This window comes from Natator depressus, chromosome 9, assembly GCF_965152275.1.
Source record: "Natator depressus isolate rNatDep1 chromosome 9, rNatDep2.hap1, whole genome shotgun sequence".
NCBI classification, from domain to species: Eukaryota; Metazoa; Chordata; order Testudines; family Cheloniidae; genus Natator; species Natator depressus.
Window position 1 is genome coordinate 17993174 of NC_134242.1, and position 17936 is coordinate 18011109.

Here is a 17936-nt window from a genome sequence, read left to right on the forward strand (position 1 = left end):
ATTCCAAACTGGCTTCTGCCAGTGAAATTCAAGGAGTGATCAAGCCTTGCATGTTTGTATCTATAGGTTCTGCCATGCTTTTATTTATGATATATTGTATCGTTTTCCCTCTCATTCCCTTTTCCTTAGCAGAAGCTGCTTTCAAAATAGGCCCTTAGAAGAGGTGTAGGAGGAGCAGACCTCCCTTCCACGTCCAACCACAGCACCTGTGTGATGCCTCTAAGCACCTCCCACTGATGGTGAGTTTTCAGGACCCTACTTTTTTAACATCTCACACTTTTACTTGGACAGAGCAGAGAGAATATAGTGGAATCCTTTGCCCAAATGTAGGGGCAAAAGTGAAAAGGTAAAACAATAGGCGTTGCAAATGAATCCAGCTACATTCTCACAAAATAGAAGAGAAGGTAAGATAGGGTTTACGTGATTGCTGGAAGGAAAAGAAAAGTAATAGCTATTTTTCCATAAACTCAACAAGGGACTTAAAGAAATCCCCATGCATGGGAGATACAGTGGAGTCGCATCTTACACAGGGTTAGGTTCTAAAGTCAGCGCGAAAGGCTAAAATCGCGTATAGTCAAAATTACCCTTGAAAATCCCTTAAATTGCCCATAAAGTATAGTATACTGTACATGGTTTTGTGTATACAACCCCGTACAGTAATATGTATAAATGTATAATGTATACAGTAATGTACAGTATATAATAAAGAGTACATATGCAAAATACAATTTTACAGTACTGTATTTTTAATTACAGGGGGGTAATTACAGGGGGTCATCAGAGCTTGATGTCAATCCAGGAGACAGAGGTGACGGAGAGTTTGGGTGACGGAGAGCGAGTCGCAGACGAAGTGGTGGGCTCTGGTTCAGCTCTAGAAGTTGATTGCGTAGCCTCATCTGCTGCTGGTTGTTTTTCCTTGAAAAACATGGTGATCAGCAACTTTCACTGTTGTCTCTTGAGCTGCTCAAACATTTTTTAATACGGTCTCAAATCGTCTGTAATACTACATGTGATTTTGAGGCTTCGTTCCACATAGGGATCGTATTCAGAAATTAAATCATTCTTCATTGGCAGATGCAGCTTCACCAGTTGTCTGCATGTTTTTGAGGTTGAAGCGATTCCTAAAACTGTTAAGCCAACCTTGGCTGGCTTTGAATTCCTTCTCGTCAGAAGGCTGTCCCTCTTCGGCGGGAGGTTTGAACAGCACGTAGAGGCAAAGAGCCTTTTCTCGCAATGTGTTGCCATCGCTAGGCACACATTTACAGTTCATGTCTTCCAGCCATAAGTTTAATGCCTTTTCAGTCTTCACTAAAGTCTTATCATGCACCTGGCTCATCACCTTAGCAGTTATTGGAGCACTTGATGCCATGGCTTGACGAATTTCTCTCTCTCAAATCTTGATGGCATGGATGCTAGATTCATTGAGGCCATATTTACATGCCACGTTGGAGACCGATATACCGTCTCTCAGTAAGTCCAACACAGCCAGTTTTTCCTCCAGCGTTGGAACAGATCTGTTTCTTCGGTTGAGCACCAGATGAAGTAGTTGTCTTGTGTTTAGGGGCCATGTTGTCCGAAAAATATGTATCTTTAAACACTAGAATCACACTCAGAGCGGCGAGATGCTCACACTATGAGAGGCATGCGGGAACTGAGACCGACTGAGGGAACAGCAGATTCACGTCTCGCATCTCACGCTCACTCCAGGGCATACGCTCATTGAGTGGAATGGTGGGTGGAATTGCCCACACTATTTACAGGTATCTTGTTATTTTTCTTTGCCAAGCACGTATAGTTGAATTCCCATACGTTAAATGCGTGTATGATGTGACTCATCTGTACACTGAGATCAAGCAAAGGTGACTGTAATCTGGCTACCATGCTCTCCACAGGAAAGAAAGAGGGTACTATGGAGGATTTAAAGGGACACTTCCAGGTTAAATTTGACCCCAACTTCAGTTAGGTGAGCATAATCTTCTCAAAAACTAATGGGAATAGTTCCATTGTTTTGTTTAGTTCCAACAAAGACAATTTTTAATAAACCCAAATGCTCCATCACTAGACCAGATTCTCAGGTAACATAAATCAGCTACGAGTTCTGCACAAAACAGAGTATCATAGAATCATAGATTTTAAGGTCAGAAGGGACCATTATGATCATCTAGTCTGACCTCCTGCACAACAGAGGCCACAGAATCTCACCCACCAACTCCTGTAACAAACCCCTAACTTATGTCTGAACTATTGACGTCCTCAAATCCTGGTTTAAAGACTTCAAGGTGCAGAGAATCCTCCAGCAAGTGATCCGTGCCCCACGCTGCAGAGGAAGGCGAGAAACCCTCATGGCCTCTGCCAATCTGCCCTGCAGGAAAATTCCTTCCCGACCCCAAATATGGCGATCAGCTAAACCCTGAGCATGTGGGCAAGACTCACCAGCCAGACACGCAGGAAGGAATTCTCCATAGTAACTCAGATCCCACCCCATCTAACATCCCATCACAGGCCATTGGGCATATCTACCGCTAATAGTCGAAGATCAATTAATTGCCAAAATTAGGCTATCCCATCATACCATCCCCTCCATAAACTCATCAAACTTAATCTTGAAGCCAGATATGTCTTTTGCCTCCACTGCTTCCCTTGGAAGGCTGTTCCAGAACTTCACTCCTCTGATGGTTAGAAACCTTCATCTAATTTCAAGTCTAAGCTTCCTGATGGCCAGTTTATATCCATTTGTTCTTGTGTCCACATTGGTACTGAGCTTAAATAATTCTTCTCCCTCTGTGGTATTTATCCCTCTGATATATTTATAGATAGCAAAATAAATTAGATGTTTAAATTTCTTTCCATTTTAAATGACTGGTTATGGGATTTAGGTCCTAGGAAAGGAAATGTCCTTTTAATTATTCATAATTGGTATTTCAAAGAAATATAGTTCCACTCTTCCAACAACCATGTTTGTGCTTTCTTCAACCCTGCCACTATGTCTGGAACACCCTCCCTGAACTAATCAGTAAGGGCCCTACCACTTTGTCCTTCAAATCCCTTCTGAAGATCTGTTTTCTGCCTGATGCCTGCAAGAAAACACACAGTTAGACTAACACCCACTTGGCAAAAGTCAGTGTAATTACAAACAAGCAAATGTATACACACATATATAAAATGCATATAAAATGGTGTATATTTGTTTTTCTCCTTCTTCCCAGCCCTGCATATGTTGCTTGTCTGCTCCGTCACCAATCCTGCAAAACATATGCATGCAAGAAACTTTTCTTACCATTCATGGACAAGTATTGGCAGGGTTGAGACCTCATAAAGTAGACCCCTGGCAGAAAGTCTCTGAGCTGAGGTCGACTGATTTGCATGTGCAGAGCTCACACTATGGGGCTAAAAATATCAGTGTAAACATTTGGGCTCAGGCTGGAGCCTGGGCTCTAAAACCCTGACCTGGGTTCTGAGACTTGCTGCCTCTTTTTTTGGCGGTGGGGGGGGGGGCGCGGAGGAGTAAGGGTGGGCTTGCAGCCTTGACATACCCATAGGCTGCATACTTTTTAGGGCAGGGGAACCTGGTCTACCTTTGTGCTTATACAGCACCTTGCACATAGGCATACCAACCTGATATGGGTCTCCAAGTACTACCGTAATATAATTATGATCTAAACCCAAACATAGGATAAAAGGTCAAATCTTGCCCAGTTTTTTTGCCAAGTTGCATCATTTGGTGAAACTTCACTGAAATCAATAAGATTGTGCCTGGCAGTGGGCACGATGAGGATTGGCAAGGTCGGACTCCAAATTTGCTGTATACTGTGATGTAAAAGCTGGTTCACTTAAAACAAATCTTATTTTGTAGTATGTAAAAAAGGTCGCTTTTACAGGAGGGCTTTGTAGTGTATTTGATTAAATGGTGCCATTGCCGTTCCTTTATTGCTATACTGTACTTCTAGTCATGCTTGCAAATAGCCCTCTTTTGCAAACACCTCCATTTTGACCAATAACCAGAGGAGAGAAGGGAGGGAAGCTTAGCTAGCTTTGTATACGTTGCCAGGAAACATTTGTAAGCACCAAGAATAAGGAAAGCAAAGGACTCTGCATATTCCTTTAGTTTAAACTCTTTATTCGAGAGTAAAAAAAGTTGTAGAGCTTACCAAAGTGTTCTGCAAAAATAATGGAGTTATAATCACAACATTAACTATCACAATATTAACGACAAGGTAAGTAAAATGGATTTTCAATAGCTGACTTTCTAATGCGTATTCAGATATCAAATGGAAATGTTTGTACACTTGTTTTCAGTATTAGGTAGTTACAATCCAAGGAAGCCAGGTACACCGTACCTTTTACAGATAGAATGTTGGAGACTATCTTTAATGGTCTGGTATGTTATGAAATAAAATTAAAAGTCAAGAGTTAAAAATGTTTTTATTGCTTTATTTAAATTGACCTTTTCCATCTTGATGTACGTTGTCTCAGAATTTGAGCTATTGGATTTCTACAAAAAAAACTTTAAAAAAAATAAATAAAATTCTTCTTCTTAAAGGACAAATACTGAGCCAAGTACTCCCCAATGTGCCAGAAAATGTTAAAGTGAATCAAGCATGAGCTACACAAATCTTTCACTTAACGACTTCCAGCCCAGTGCTGGGTGTCTGACCTCAGACAGAACAGAAGACACTGCAGCAATGAAAAATGTTGTAGAACAACTTGAAAACAGACTAAGTATTTATGATTTTATGAAAATGCAGGAGATTTTTATGGTAAGTGAATTTCCTAATTAAAATATTAATTGAAAGGATTTTGAGTTGCGTATCAAGGAAATATAGAAAGCATTTTCAATTGTGTTTATACTGTCATATGGTACCAAGAAAAGCGTGTCTGTGTCTGCATAAGGAAATATAGGATGTAGAAACAGACAAAATTCTGTTAGTTGGGTGTGAATCCAAGATTAGGACAAGAAGCAATGGGCTTAAATTGCAGCAAGGAAGGTTTAGGTCGGACATTAGGAAAAGCTTCCTAACTGTCAGGGTGCTTAAACACTGGATAAAATTGCCTAGGGAGATTTTTAAGAGCAGGTTAGACAAACACCTGTCAGGAATGGTCTAGATCAGAGGTCGGCAAACTACGGTCCGTGGGCCAGATCCGGCAAGCGGGACCCTCCTACCCTGCCCCTGAGCTCCTGGCCGGGGAGGCTAGTCCTGGCCCCTCCCCTGCTGTTCCCCCCTCCCCTGCAGCCTCAGTGCGCCGCAGTTGCAGAGCCTCCAGGCAGCGCGGAGAGGGGGCAGGGGGTTGGATAGAGGGCAGGAGAGTTCGAGGGGGTGGTGAGTGGTCGGGGGTGTGGATAGGGGTCGGGGCAGTCAGGGGACAGGAAGAAGGGGTGGTTGGATGGGGCAGGGATTCCAGGGGGCAGTCAGGAATGAGAGGAGGGGTTGGATGGGGCGGTAGGGGGCAGTCAGGGGTGGGGAGTCTGGGGGTGGTCAGGGGACAGGGAACGGGGGGGTTAGATGGGGCAGGAGTCCTGGGGGGGCTGTCAGGGGGCGAGAAGCAGGGGGGGTTGGATGGGGGTGGGGGCTGGGCCACCCCTGGCTGTTTGGGGAGGCACAGACTCCCCTAACTGGCCCTCCATACAATTTTGGAAACTGGATGTGGCCCTCAGGCCCAAAAGTTTGCCCGCCCCTGGTCTAGATAATACTTAGTCCTGCCATGAGTGCAGGGGACTGGACTAGATGACCTCTCGAGGTCACTTCCAGTCCTGTGATTCTATGATTAGAAATACTAGTCAAATGAAGAAAAAAAACACCCAGTAATCAGGAATAATAGGTTACTATCCGGGAAGGGGAAGAGGCAACAATAATCTCACTGCCTAAAAGTGAGGCAATCAAAGAAAGGTTTATCTTTTCTTTCCCAGGACTGGCTTTAAATAAAACTCCTGTATGTATTCAACATGACAGAATACAACCCTAGCTTTAGGTGAACAAGGGGCCATTCACCTAGCACTACTCTTCAGGAAGCCATGCTGCTTTTCTGTGCAGCCATGACTCAGGCAAATACTGACCACAATTAGAGATGGGCCGAAATCAGAAACTTTGATGATTTTGAACCTCTTCCAGTTTCAGGCAGATTATGTGGCTCAGATTTAAATTCCTGGACTAGAACCCACCCCATCTGTTTTGGTGCTGTGTTGGATCTAGGAGAGGAAGGAGCCTCTTGTCTGGTTGAGATGCAGCCAAAATACCATGAGTAAATGGTGGAAGTCATATGAAAATACCCGGTCTCGTGAGATTTCTGCCCACTTGGAGCTGAAATGTCACAAAAACATCTTGTGATTTTGGGAGTCATTTCATTCAAATCTTGATTTGCTCCTAAATCTGAGCCTATAGGCTGGGGGCAAATTCTGATGTCAGTTACACCAGTGTAAAATTAGAGTATCTCCACTGACTACAGTGGTCTGAGGATTTACAGTTTTTCCAGATTATGTCTGTGTAAATTAAATCAGAATCTGACCCACTTCCTTTTCAGTCTATCTCTAATCATGACATCTGTTGTTGGAGTGCAGTGGGCAAAACATTTCCGTGAAAAATAATGACACTTGCAGTGGCCCAGTTGCCTTGAGAGAGCAAGACAGCACTCTTCACTGCTATACAAGGTACCTGGCTTGAATCCCTGTCCAAGTCACACAGCTGATTAAAAAGGGGCTCTGACATGCATATAAGGGTGTCCCAGTAAATGGTCAGATGCAAAATTATGACAAAGACACAGGGATTTAGGAGGTTGAGGGACCAAAAAGGTTGATGTGGGGGAAAAATAGAGTTGTTCAGACTTACAATTTAGATTCAGTGTTTTCCTGTCCTCAGACAGAATAGCTTTTCTTGATGGTAAATATGTTCTCTTGGGAGGACAGCCCTATTAGCAGTTGCCATCAATAATCTCCACAGGAGCTGCATTCATAAAGCAGAGTCTTAGGCTTGTCAACACAGTGCGGGAAAGTGCTCTACAGGGGTGTGATTTGTAGAGCTCTCTAACTGCCTCCTGTAGACCCTGCTGGCATGCGCTTTTCAGTAGCTTTTAGTGTGTGCCAGCAGGGTCTACGTGGGCCAGTTAGAGCACGCTACAAATCACATCCCTGTAGAGTGCTTCACTGCATCATGTAGACAAGTCCTTATGTAAAACATGGGCTGCATCCATGAAGCAGACACAGAATTAGGAAAGGTGGGCTAGTGCCTTAAAGCACTGGATTGCGATTTGGAAAATCTGGGGTTTATTCTTGGTTCTGAGAGGCTAAATTCATTAAAAAGAAAAGGAGTACTTGTGGCACCTTAGAGATTAACCAATTTATTTGAGCATAAGCTTTCGTGAGCATCCGATGAAGTGAGCTGTAGCTCACGAAAGCTTATGCTCAAATAAATTGGTTAGTCTCTAAGGTGCCACAAGTACTCCTTTTCTTTTTGCGAATACAGACTAACACAGCTGTTACTCTAAATTCATTAAGGTACTCAGATACTATAATTATGAGGGGTGGAGTGAGGGATAAAGTGCTTAGATAGATAAAGTGACAAAGTAGCCCAGAGAAGAGAGACCTATGACACTGCAAAAGGGAAAATGCCCTTTCTTTTCTTCTTCTTCTTCTTCTTCTTTTTTTTTTTTTGGTACAGTATAATTCTCTTTTCACTTACAGTGGGATATAGCTGGAGTAACTCTGGTGAAGTTGGCAGGGATATACCAGTGTGAAACTGGTTTAAATGAGGGGAGATTCAGGCCTGATAGCCTAAATGTTCTAAACCTACTTGAATAGGCCTCTGTGAAACCTAAGCACTGAAGAAAAAAAAATATGAACTGAGTCTTACTTACAGTTTATATACTGCTGTGAGTAATGAATGTTTTTAGGTAAACTGCCCCAGAGCCCAATTCATTTGCTCAGAAATGTTTCCTCAATAACTAACTAAGAGTCATGGAATCATAGATTTTAAGGTCAGAAGGGACCATTACGATTGTCTAGTCCGACCTCCTGCACAACACAGGCCACAGAATCTCACCCACCAACTCCTGTAACAAACCCCTAACGTATGCCTGAACTACTGAAGTCCTCAAATCCTGGTTAAAAGACTTCAAGGTGCAGAGAATCCTCCAGCAAGTGACCCGTGCCCCACGCTGCAGAGGAAGGTGAAAAACCCCCATGGCGTCTGCCTATCTGCCCTGGAGGAAAATTGCTTCCCGACCCCAAATATGGTGATCAGCTAAACCCTGAGCATGTGGGCAAGACTCACCAGCCAGACACGCAGGAAGGAATTCTCCATAGTAACTCAGATCCCACCGCATCTAACATCCCATCACAGGCCATGGGGCATATCTACCGCTAATAGTCGAAGATCAATTAATTGCCAAAATTAGGCTATCCCATCATACCATCCCCTCCATAAACTCATCAAGCTTAATCTTGAAGCCAGATATGTCTTTTGCTTCCACTGCTTCCCTTGGAAGGCTGTTCCAGAACTTCACTCCTCTGATGGTTAGAAACCTTCATCTAATTTCAAGTCTAAACTTCCTGATGGCCGGTTTATATCCATTTGTTCTTGTGTCTACATTGGTACTGAGCTTAAATAATTCTTCTCCCTCCATGGTGTTTATCCCTCTGATATATTTATAGATAGCAATCATATCTACTCTCAGTCTTCTTTTGGTGAGGCTAAACAAGCCAAGCTCTTTGAGTCTCCTTTCGTAAGACAGGTTTTCCATTCCTCGGATCATCCTAGTAGCCCTTTTCTGTACCTGTGCCAGTTTGAATTCATCCTTCTTAAACTTGGGAGACAAGAACTCCACAGGTACCTAAATTAGACTTTTCAAAGAGGAAATATGTTTTGCTCACTTCATTAGATTGTAGATTTTGGCACAGCAGAACTTTATTTTATGAAATACAAGCAATAATACCACCTGAAGATGAAGCTGAGGATCAACCTGTTGACTGCTCTTCTGTGTGGAGGTGCTTCTCATGAACATGCAAGCAACACTGCTGTAATTTCCTGCCAAGACACAGTACGATAAATACGGAAGTAGCAGGCATTAGCAGAGTAACGCCCAGGGAAGGTACAGCTGAGGCAAAGGAAGCTATTTGTAATCACGGACTTCATTAGACCCAAATTAAACCACCTGCCTGAAACAATGGAATAATTAGATCTCAAAAGTTCGATTTGACCAATCCTCGCTTATTGAGAAGTCAAGTATTACGGGTGACCTCACTCTAGTGCTTCATCTGCAAGGACGTTGAGCCCAGCAGGACATGCTCAGTGATCTCACTACGTGCTTCACAGGGATTAAAAGAACTTGTCTGCTATTGCTCTTCATTTGCCAATTTACCAGTATCAACACACACAAGAAGATACCACTTTAAATAAACTGTGCATAGCTACCATTTCCCCCCAATGCAGAATATACATTGCACGTACAACATACAAGACAAGGAGCCAAGAGACAGACAAGGATGAAGTATAAACATCTTGACAGATCAGAGAGCCTTTATTTAGTGATTGTAACACAAAATTATTTGTGTTAGCTTGACATGATAAAAAGTTGCTTTTTTGCTTTTAAGGCAAAAAGCATTTGTGGCCGTTGGGTCTTCGTGTTCAGGGCAGATGGATTGGACTGCATTTGGATCCCCTTCCTGTCTGTAGCCGTGCTGTGCTAGGAAATAGCTTTATAATAGCTTTCAGGGGTATAATTTTTAGTGCAGGCTTCATATTTGTTTCCAGTTGCTCTGCTTTTGTGGCCTTTGAGACTGCTTAAAATGGATGGAGTTCATTTTGTGCAACAAACACCTGAAAACTGCCATTTATTTTCATAGCTGCAGTCACTGTGTGTGTTCAGCCTAAGAACTGCAATTTCTATTTCTCTCCAGACTATCAGTCACTGTCCTTTGAGCCTAATTTGGGGAACAAGTGGAATGATGCATCACCTAATGTGCTTGAGATACATGGACTTTACTATGGGTGTGGTCCAGCTGCAATCAACCATTGTTTCTGTTTACCTCCAAACTCTCTGTCACTTTGAATCACATTTCTGGAATGCAATTTGTAGAGGGTTGCAATTTGCTGAGTTGCCTTTAGTAAGTCTAATTGTGTAATTTTATATCCATCTAAAAACATGCTTTAGAACTTTCAGAGAGTCTTGTGAGTGATATGGAAGCAAATTTCAACCAAATTAAATTTTGCTTTGATAAATTATACTCTCAAATCCATTCACTAAATTATTAGTACACATATTCATCAAAATAACTTGCAGGAAACAATTACATAAAAATGAATATAAACACATTAGCCTTTACATTTATATTCTCCTCCCATCTGAATCCCCCAAAATAGTCTCTTGTTTGACTCTCTAGGTCAGCAGTTCTCAAACTGTGGGTCGGGACCCCAAAGTGAGTCACAACCCCATTAGACCCAGGGCTGAAGCTGAAGCCCAATCTCCACCCCCACCCAGGGCTGCGGGGCTTGGGCTGCAGCGCTTTCTCCCCTGACCCAGGGCGGCAGGGCTCGGGCTGCAGCCCCCTTTCCCCACTTTAGTCTTCACTAAAACCAACTGGAATATTGCCACTGACTTCAGTGGAAACAGGATGAGACCCCAGGTTTCTGATTCATATTACAGTATGTGCACACGTAGGTGGTGCTAGTAGATTCACCAATAGTTAAGACTGCAACACACTTTCCATTATAAGACCCTGTTTTCAGTTGCTCATAACTTTGCCAAACTTTGACAGTTGAAGCTGAAATTTCCCATGTACAGGCAACCTTAACTCTGACTTTTCATAATTTTTGAATGCTTGACTTTGCAACCTTAATAATGTTCTTCTAACTCTTGTGTGTGTGTGTGTGTGTGTGTGTTTTATTTATAATCCCACCCTACATGTGTCAATATGCAATACTCAGATCAAGATGGGCATTGTCGTGCACTGTTCCCTCTAAGCTGTGCGCGTGTGCCCGCACACACAGATCCTATACCCCCGCACACACGGCGAAACACCGCGCGCACAAAAATTTGCACAGAAGCACAATTTGCACAGCAGAAATTTTTTGCACGCCTGGCCTGTCAATAATTAGAGGGAACATTGTTGTCACGGCATTTTTTAAAAAATGCCAGACCGCAAATACTTGGATATAAAAACACTAAGATCACCTGCTGAACGCCTAGCACAAGTGGTTCATTTCTCCCCCCCCTCCACACTCCCTTTCTTGTGAGAAAAATTAAAGCTCTGTTCTTGACAGTGTCAGCAAACCAGTGTCGTATCACAGGATTTATTTCCTATTTTAAAGTAGTTCAGTGAAGTCAAATCAGATACCATCATGTGTGAAATAATTGGAAATGACAGTAGTAGATTGCCAAGTATAATTTTTGTTGACGCAGTGGGCTGTTAGAATTTATAACTGATGTTAACATTAAAATGTAATTGCTGGGATGGATACTTAGGAGAGAACATGCATTTAATACAGATCTTTAAGAACACGGGTCATATGCTTTTTTATTAAATGCGCATGTATTCTCTGCACTGCAATACTTCTAGGTATGTGCACCATAAAGTTTGTGCCAATGATCCCTCCCAGATTATTATTTAAAAAAAAAAAGACCTATTTGTACCGGAGAATGACTGTCCCCGGTAGTTCTTAAGGTTTCCCAGCACATTAGCCACATTCTGAACATTAACATCAATAGGTGCTGAAACACTTGCAGAGAGGAAGAATAGATAGCCTTGTGGTTAAGGCACTGAGCTGGGACTCATAAAATCTGGGTTTTCTGCCATAAAAGTCTTGCATAACATTGAATAAATAACTATCTCTGTGTGCCTCAGTTCCCCATCCATACAATAGGAGCGAACAATGCTTCCTTCCTCCCTCTCTTTAGACTGTCAGGCCGTGGTTCCCAAGCTTTTTGCTGCCATGACCCTATTTTAATGCATTATTTCCTCCTGAGATCCCAGACAGAGCGGAGGGTGCCATTTTGAATAGCAAAATGGCATGCTCCACAATGTGACCTCACATGCATCATACATGTGAGGTCACGCTATGAGGAGCAAAATGGCATCCTCCACACACTAGAGATTGCCACGACACCATCTGCTGATGGCGTGAGCCCATTTGGAGTTGCAACCCACAGTTTGGGAACCGCTGCTGAAAGTTCTTTGGTGCAAGGGCTGCCTCCTACTGTGTATTTTGTACAATGCCCAGCACGACGTGGCTCTGATGTCAGTCAGGGTTTGTAGGCACTGCCACAATAAAATATATTAATAAAACTTCCTTTCCCAGGAATGCACACAGGCAGGATTTTATAGGTGCCATAAAGATAAGACTTTGAGGGCCAATGAGCCTGCTACACTTTTAAATTGACAGCACTGAACAAAAGTCTTTAACATGATCAATATCATTGGTAACTTCCACAAAGGTAAATAATTTGCAGCACGGGAAACATTCAAAAGCTGTGTGGTGCCACATAACTATATAGCAGTTAGCAGTATGACAAAGAACTTGTTTCATCTGGAGATCTGAAACAGGCTCCTGTATGGACTATGCTGTCAGAAGAAGTCAGTGAAGCAACTAATGAGAAGAGGATATAGGCCAAATCTGCAAAAATTTTACATCTGATGGGTGAGATTCTGTGTTGTGCCTGTAAGGGGATGGGGAGGGGGCAGCACAGAACTTGTAGTCAAGGGGAAGGAGGAGGCTAAGGTGGCTTTAAATCTTCCTGATCTGGGTGTGCTCTGGGGCTGCTGGTATATTTCTGCCCTAGCGGACTAAGTTACAGCAGCGTGCTCTATGAATTGCAAAGCTACCTGTAATGTCCTCAGTGCTGTGCGCTGCAGCCTTACCTGGACACAACCCTCCCATCCCCATCCCCACCCCTGGCATGCCTGTCTAGCTCTCAGCCTGGTTTCTGAAGGGGTCCTCGAGAGGCAGCCTTATATATGGCTTCCACAGTGCTTGTGCCAGGGGAATCCCCACACAGCTGGCAGCAGCAAATTCACAGGTCTATGATGTAGCCATGGTGGCCTGAAGAATGGACTTTCATCTCGAACAGTCCCTTGCAAGTCTTCTTCCTTTGGCAAGAGTCAGCATGGGAGGGTGTGACAGACTGACACTTTCCTGAAATAGCCTGACTGAACTTTACTGAGTTAAGTTAAACCTTACTGAATTTATTTTAATAATATTTATTTTAATATTTTAGGGTCCACTGTATTAAAAATGCAGTTGGGTATGTGGTAGTGCGTGAATACACCTTCTCTAGGAGACAGACTAATACCATCTGTGGAACTTCAATGGGCTTTTTGGAACAATACCCAGGAAGTGGATTTCCTCGGAGGTACCGGGGTAAGGGACATGCAAATGGCCCGCTTCAGCTCACCCTTTTGAAGCTATTCTCTGGAGAGGAAAACCCATTGTCTACTAATTACCTCTTCCTGGCAACTCCAAATCAAAGACCCCTGAACTGTATCAAGGGTGGACTAAGCATTTTATGAGTATGCTTGTTCTGAACTGAAGTTGTGTTGGACTTGTGACTGCAAAGGAAAGCCCTAGGGTGGGATGTTAATGGACAGCTCCTGCCAGAGCACATGTAACAGTTGGGTGATGTCTGGCAAGCTTGTGTAGGTTCTTCTATTGTTTTTAATGTTTTCCATGTAGTGCTTTTACCTTAAGAATAAAATAGGCTTGCATAGAAAGAGCTGTGGGGTGACCATAACTGTGGACAGTCACACTGTTAACCATCTCTGAAGAGAAAGCAAGCAGGCATGCTTGGGCAGCCTGTCTCTGCTGGGATTAATACACGGAAGACAGGGAATTGTGCAGCCTCGGAATGCCCTGATCAGAAAGGAGAGAGATGTGGATCTTCACCCAAGAAAGGCAATGGCTGGAGTGCTGGAAGCCTGAGAGTGGGTACCCTTGCTCGATCACTGAGGTGAGATACAGATGCAGTTGCTCTGAACTGACAGAGGGTTTAGGTTTCTTAAATCCCTTAGAATTGCATCTTCCAATCTCATTTGTAGTCAGCCTCATTCTCTCATTCTCATTCCTTCAGCCTAAGCTCTCTAAACCTTTAAAAGCGTACCTTGAGCATGTTGGAGATCACCCCACCATTTGCAGTCATCTTGTTCTCAACTGCTGCAAGACTGCAACTTGCTGGGATCATCCAAGTATCTCCTTATTTGTGACAAAATCAAACCAACTGCTGTTAAAAATACACTGTAACTTTTGACACCTGTTTTAAAAAAACTTTAAAAAACCTGTTTAGTTTCCTCTCCTCAGATGTTAATGGCCATGTTTCTGCTCCAAATAAGAGATATCATCACTACTGCATTTATCATTCTTATCTTAGTTGTCACACGGCATCCTGCCACCCAGACAGAGGCCCTGAAGATGCTGAAATGCCATCGATGCAAAACCTATCTGGTGTGTGACTTCTTCGGCTATAGAACCTTCCAATGTCAACCAATTGCCCAGATAGATAAAACTATTCACCTATAGTTCCCGATTCTCCTCCTTCCCTTTTTTAAAGATGGGCCCTATATTTGCCTTTTTCCAAACGTCTGGGACCTCCCTCCATCACCACAAGTTTTCAAAGATAATAGCCAATGGTTCTACAATCACATCAGCCAACTCCCTCAGCACCCTTGGATGCATTGCATCTGGCCCCATGGACTTGTGCATGTCCAGCTTTTCTAAATAGTCCTTAATCTGTTCTTTCACCACAGAGGGCTGCTCACCTCCTCCCCATACTGTGATGCCCAGTGCAGCAGTCTGGGAACTGACCTTGTCTGTGAAGACCGAGGCAAAAAAAAGCATTGAGTACTTCAGCTTTTTCCACATCATCTGTCACTAGGTTGCATCCCCCATTCAGTAAGGGTCCCACACTTCCCCTGACCACCTTTGTGTTGCTAACATACCTGTAGAAACCCTTCTTGTTACCCTTCATATCCCTTGCTAGCTGCAACTCAAATTGTGCTTTGGCCTTCCTGATTACACCACTGCATGCTCGAGCAATATTTTTATACTCCTCCCATGTCATCTGTCCAAGTTTCCACTTCTTGTAAGCTTTTTTTTTTTTTTTTTGTTTAAGCTCACCAAAGATGTGGTCTCTGGTTGCCTGCCTTATTTGCTATTCTTTCTGCACATCAGGATGGTTTGTTCCTGCACCCAATAAAGCTTCTTTAAAATACAGCGAGCTTTCCTGGATTCCTTTCCCCCTCATATTAGCCTCGCAGGGGATCCTGCCTATCAGTTCCTTGAGGGAGTCAAAGTCTCTTTTCTAAAGTCCAGGGTCTGTATTCTGCTGCTCTTCTTTCTTCCTTTTGTCAGGATCCTGAATTCAACCATCTCATGGTCACTGCTGCCCAGGTTGCCGCCCACTTCTACTTCCCCTACCAATTCTTCCCTGTTTGTGAGCAGCAGATCAAGTGGAGCATGGCCGATAGCTGGTTCCTCCAGCACTTGCACTAGGAAGTTGTCCCCAACACTCTCCAAAAACTTCCTGGATTGTCGTACAGTGCTGTATTGCTCTCCCAGCGGATGTCAGGATGATTGAAGTTCTCCATGAGAACCAGGGCCTGTGCTCCGGAAACTTCTGTTAAGTCAAGTTAAGGAAAATGGTCTTTTCCTGCAATTACATTCTTCTTCAGGTGCTTGCTTATGTCCATTCCACTCCATGGACAGGGAGGCCATTTGCTTGTTGGACTTCTGTGTGAAACACTCCATCCACCTTGAAGCTTCCCACTTCCTGGGAGCCCAGAACGCTCTGGCAGATCACCTCATCAGGTCTTTCTCTTCTCACCACAAGTGGTCCCTTCATCCAGAAGTGACCAGATCATCTTCCAGAGGTGGGGTTTCCCCTTGTAGACCTGTTCGCAACCAAGCGGAACAAGAAATGTCAGCAGTTTTGCTTTCTACGCAGTCACAGCAGGCTCTCTCTCAGATGCCTTCTTACTACCATGGACATAGCTCCTGTTCTATGTATTTCTGCCCATTCCTCTGGTGCACAAGGTCCTTCTGAAAGTCAAGCAGGACAAAGCAAGGGTTATTCTTATAGCCCTCGCATAGCTGTGACAACGATGGTTCGGCATGCTGCTGGATCTGCCAGTAGCAACCCCGCTGCTGCTCCCACCCCTCCTGGACCTGACTTCGCAAGATCATGGCTGCTTGCTCCACCCGAACCTCAGGGCCGTCCCCCTGACCATATGGAAGCTCCATGGTTGAACCTGGTGGAGCAGACATGTTCAGAACAAATCTGCCAGGCCTTGCTAGGTAGTAGGAAACGGTCCACTAGAGTGACTTACCTAGCCAAATGGGAGCGTTTTTCTGTGTGGCCTCTCACAAACTTGGTCACCCCTCCAGTTGGTGCTGGAATACCTGCTCCATCTGAAACAACAGGGCCTAGCCATTTCATCGATCAAGGTGCATCTGGCAGCAATCTCAGCCTTCCACCCTCCAATGGATGGTAGGTCGGTCTTCTCACATGAAAAGTCCATTCCCTTTCTCAAGGGATTAGGGAGACTTTACCCTCAAATTCACAAGCCTATCCCACCTTGGGACCTAAACCTGGTCCTCTCAAGACTCATGGGCCCTCCCTTTAAGCCAGTGGCATTGTGCCCTCTGTTGTCTCTCTCCTGGAAGGTTGGCTGCCTAGTAGCGAATACTTCAGCCAGGAGGGTCTCAGAAATCAGAGCCCTTCTGTCAGATCCTCCCATATACAGTGTTCTTTAAGGACAAGGTTCAACTGTCCCCTCTCCTCCCCCCCATGTTCCTCTCAAAGGTGGTCTAGTAGTTTCATAGTAATCAGGCTATTTTCCTACCCATTTTCTTCCCAAAACTGCACAAGCATGCAGAGGAGCAGAGTCTCCACATGCTGGACCCGCCCTGGTCTTCCACACTGAGAGAACCAAGCTAGTCTGTAAATCCATGCAGCTCTTTGGGGCAGTAGCAGACAGGATGAAAGGCCTACTGGTTTCAGCCCAGAGAATTTCATCCTGGATCACTTTCTGCATTTGTATGTGCTTTGAGAAGGCGGTGTCCCACCTCTTGCCATCTTGAAAGCCCAATCGATGGAAGCTCAGGCTTGGCTCTGGCGGGGCTTCTGGTGTAAGGGGCGGGGCTGAGGGCTAGCCTCCCCCAGCTGGCGGTTCACACGCCGCCCATGCTTCAAAGACTATGTTATCCCAGACTCTTAGGCAGAAAACCATCCAGAAAATAATATAATTGAAATTTTAATAAACAAGTGAAACCACTGATGTGGGATGGAAAAAAACAAACCCCTCCAACCTTCCATCAACCTGCAGTCTAGTTACATGCTGTCTGCCTCCTTACAATCTTTCATTAACATACCATGTTCAGTGGATGGTGAAAATAGTGGAGGAGTAAGATAGACTGGTGCATCTGTTCTGGAGCAACATATCAATCTACTTGAGAGGCTGTTCACAGTAGCTGGCAGTGATTCTGCTGTACATTTTCATTAAAAATATATTTAGTAGTTGAATCAAATTGACCAGAGAAGCACAGAATCAAAAGATGGGGGAAAATAAAAGGAAGGTATATCAATAGAGGGAGTACAGAAGAATCCTTCTCACTGGGGCACTTCAGTAGACAATTTATCCTGATTAAGGCTCTGATTCTGGAAACACTTAAGCTCATGTAACTATTCATTTGCTTGAAATTGAGCATGTGCCTATGAGTTTGCAGGACCAGGGCCTAAGAGCTGTGCCTATTAAAAATGAAAAATCTTGAAATAAAAGACTCCAGTGAACCTTTTTTTTTTCAAAAAAATCTTTATATTCAATGCTCTTTAAATAAAGCGTGCGTAGCTCTCTCTCTGTACTGCACCTTTAAATTTCTAAGCCGTGTGATTCTCTGCAGGGATGGCTGATATTCTGAGAGTCCTAGGCTAAAAAAGGAGCAAACTCCTTCTCATGTCACATT

The 17936-nt window shown here is 43.8% G+C and overlaps 1 protein-coding gene across 1 annotated transcript in view; it reads left to right on the plus strand.

Annotated features, from left to right (window-relative positions):
• The window catches only part of WDR49 (WD repeat domain 49), a 76845-nt gene that overhangs the window by 3656 nt on the left and 55253 nt on the right, over positions 1-17936 (plus strand). The window contains exons 2-3 of the mRNA XM_074963615.1: positions 133-239; positions 4541-4757. Coding sequence (XP_074819716.1) covers positions 4599-4757 — 159 coding nt within the window. The 5' untranslated portion in view covers positions 133-239; positions 4541-4598. The remainder of the gene's footprint in view (positions 1-132; positions 240-4540; positions 4758-17936) is intronic.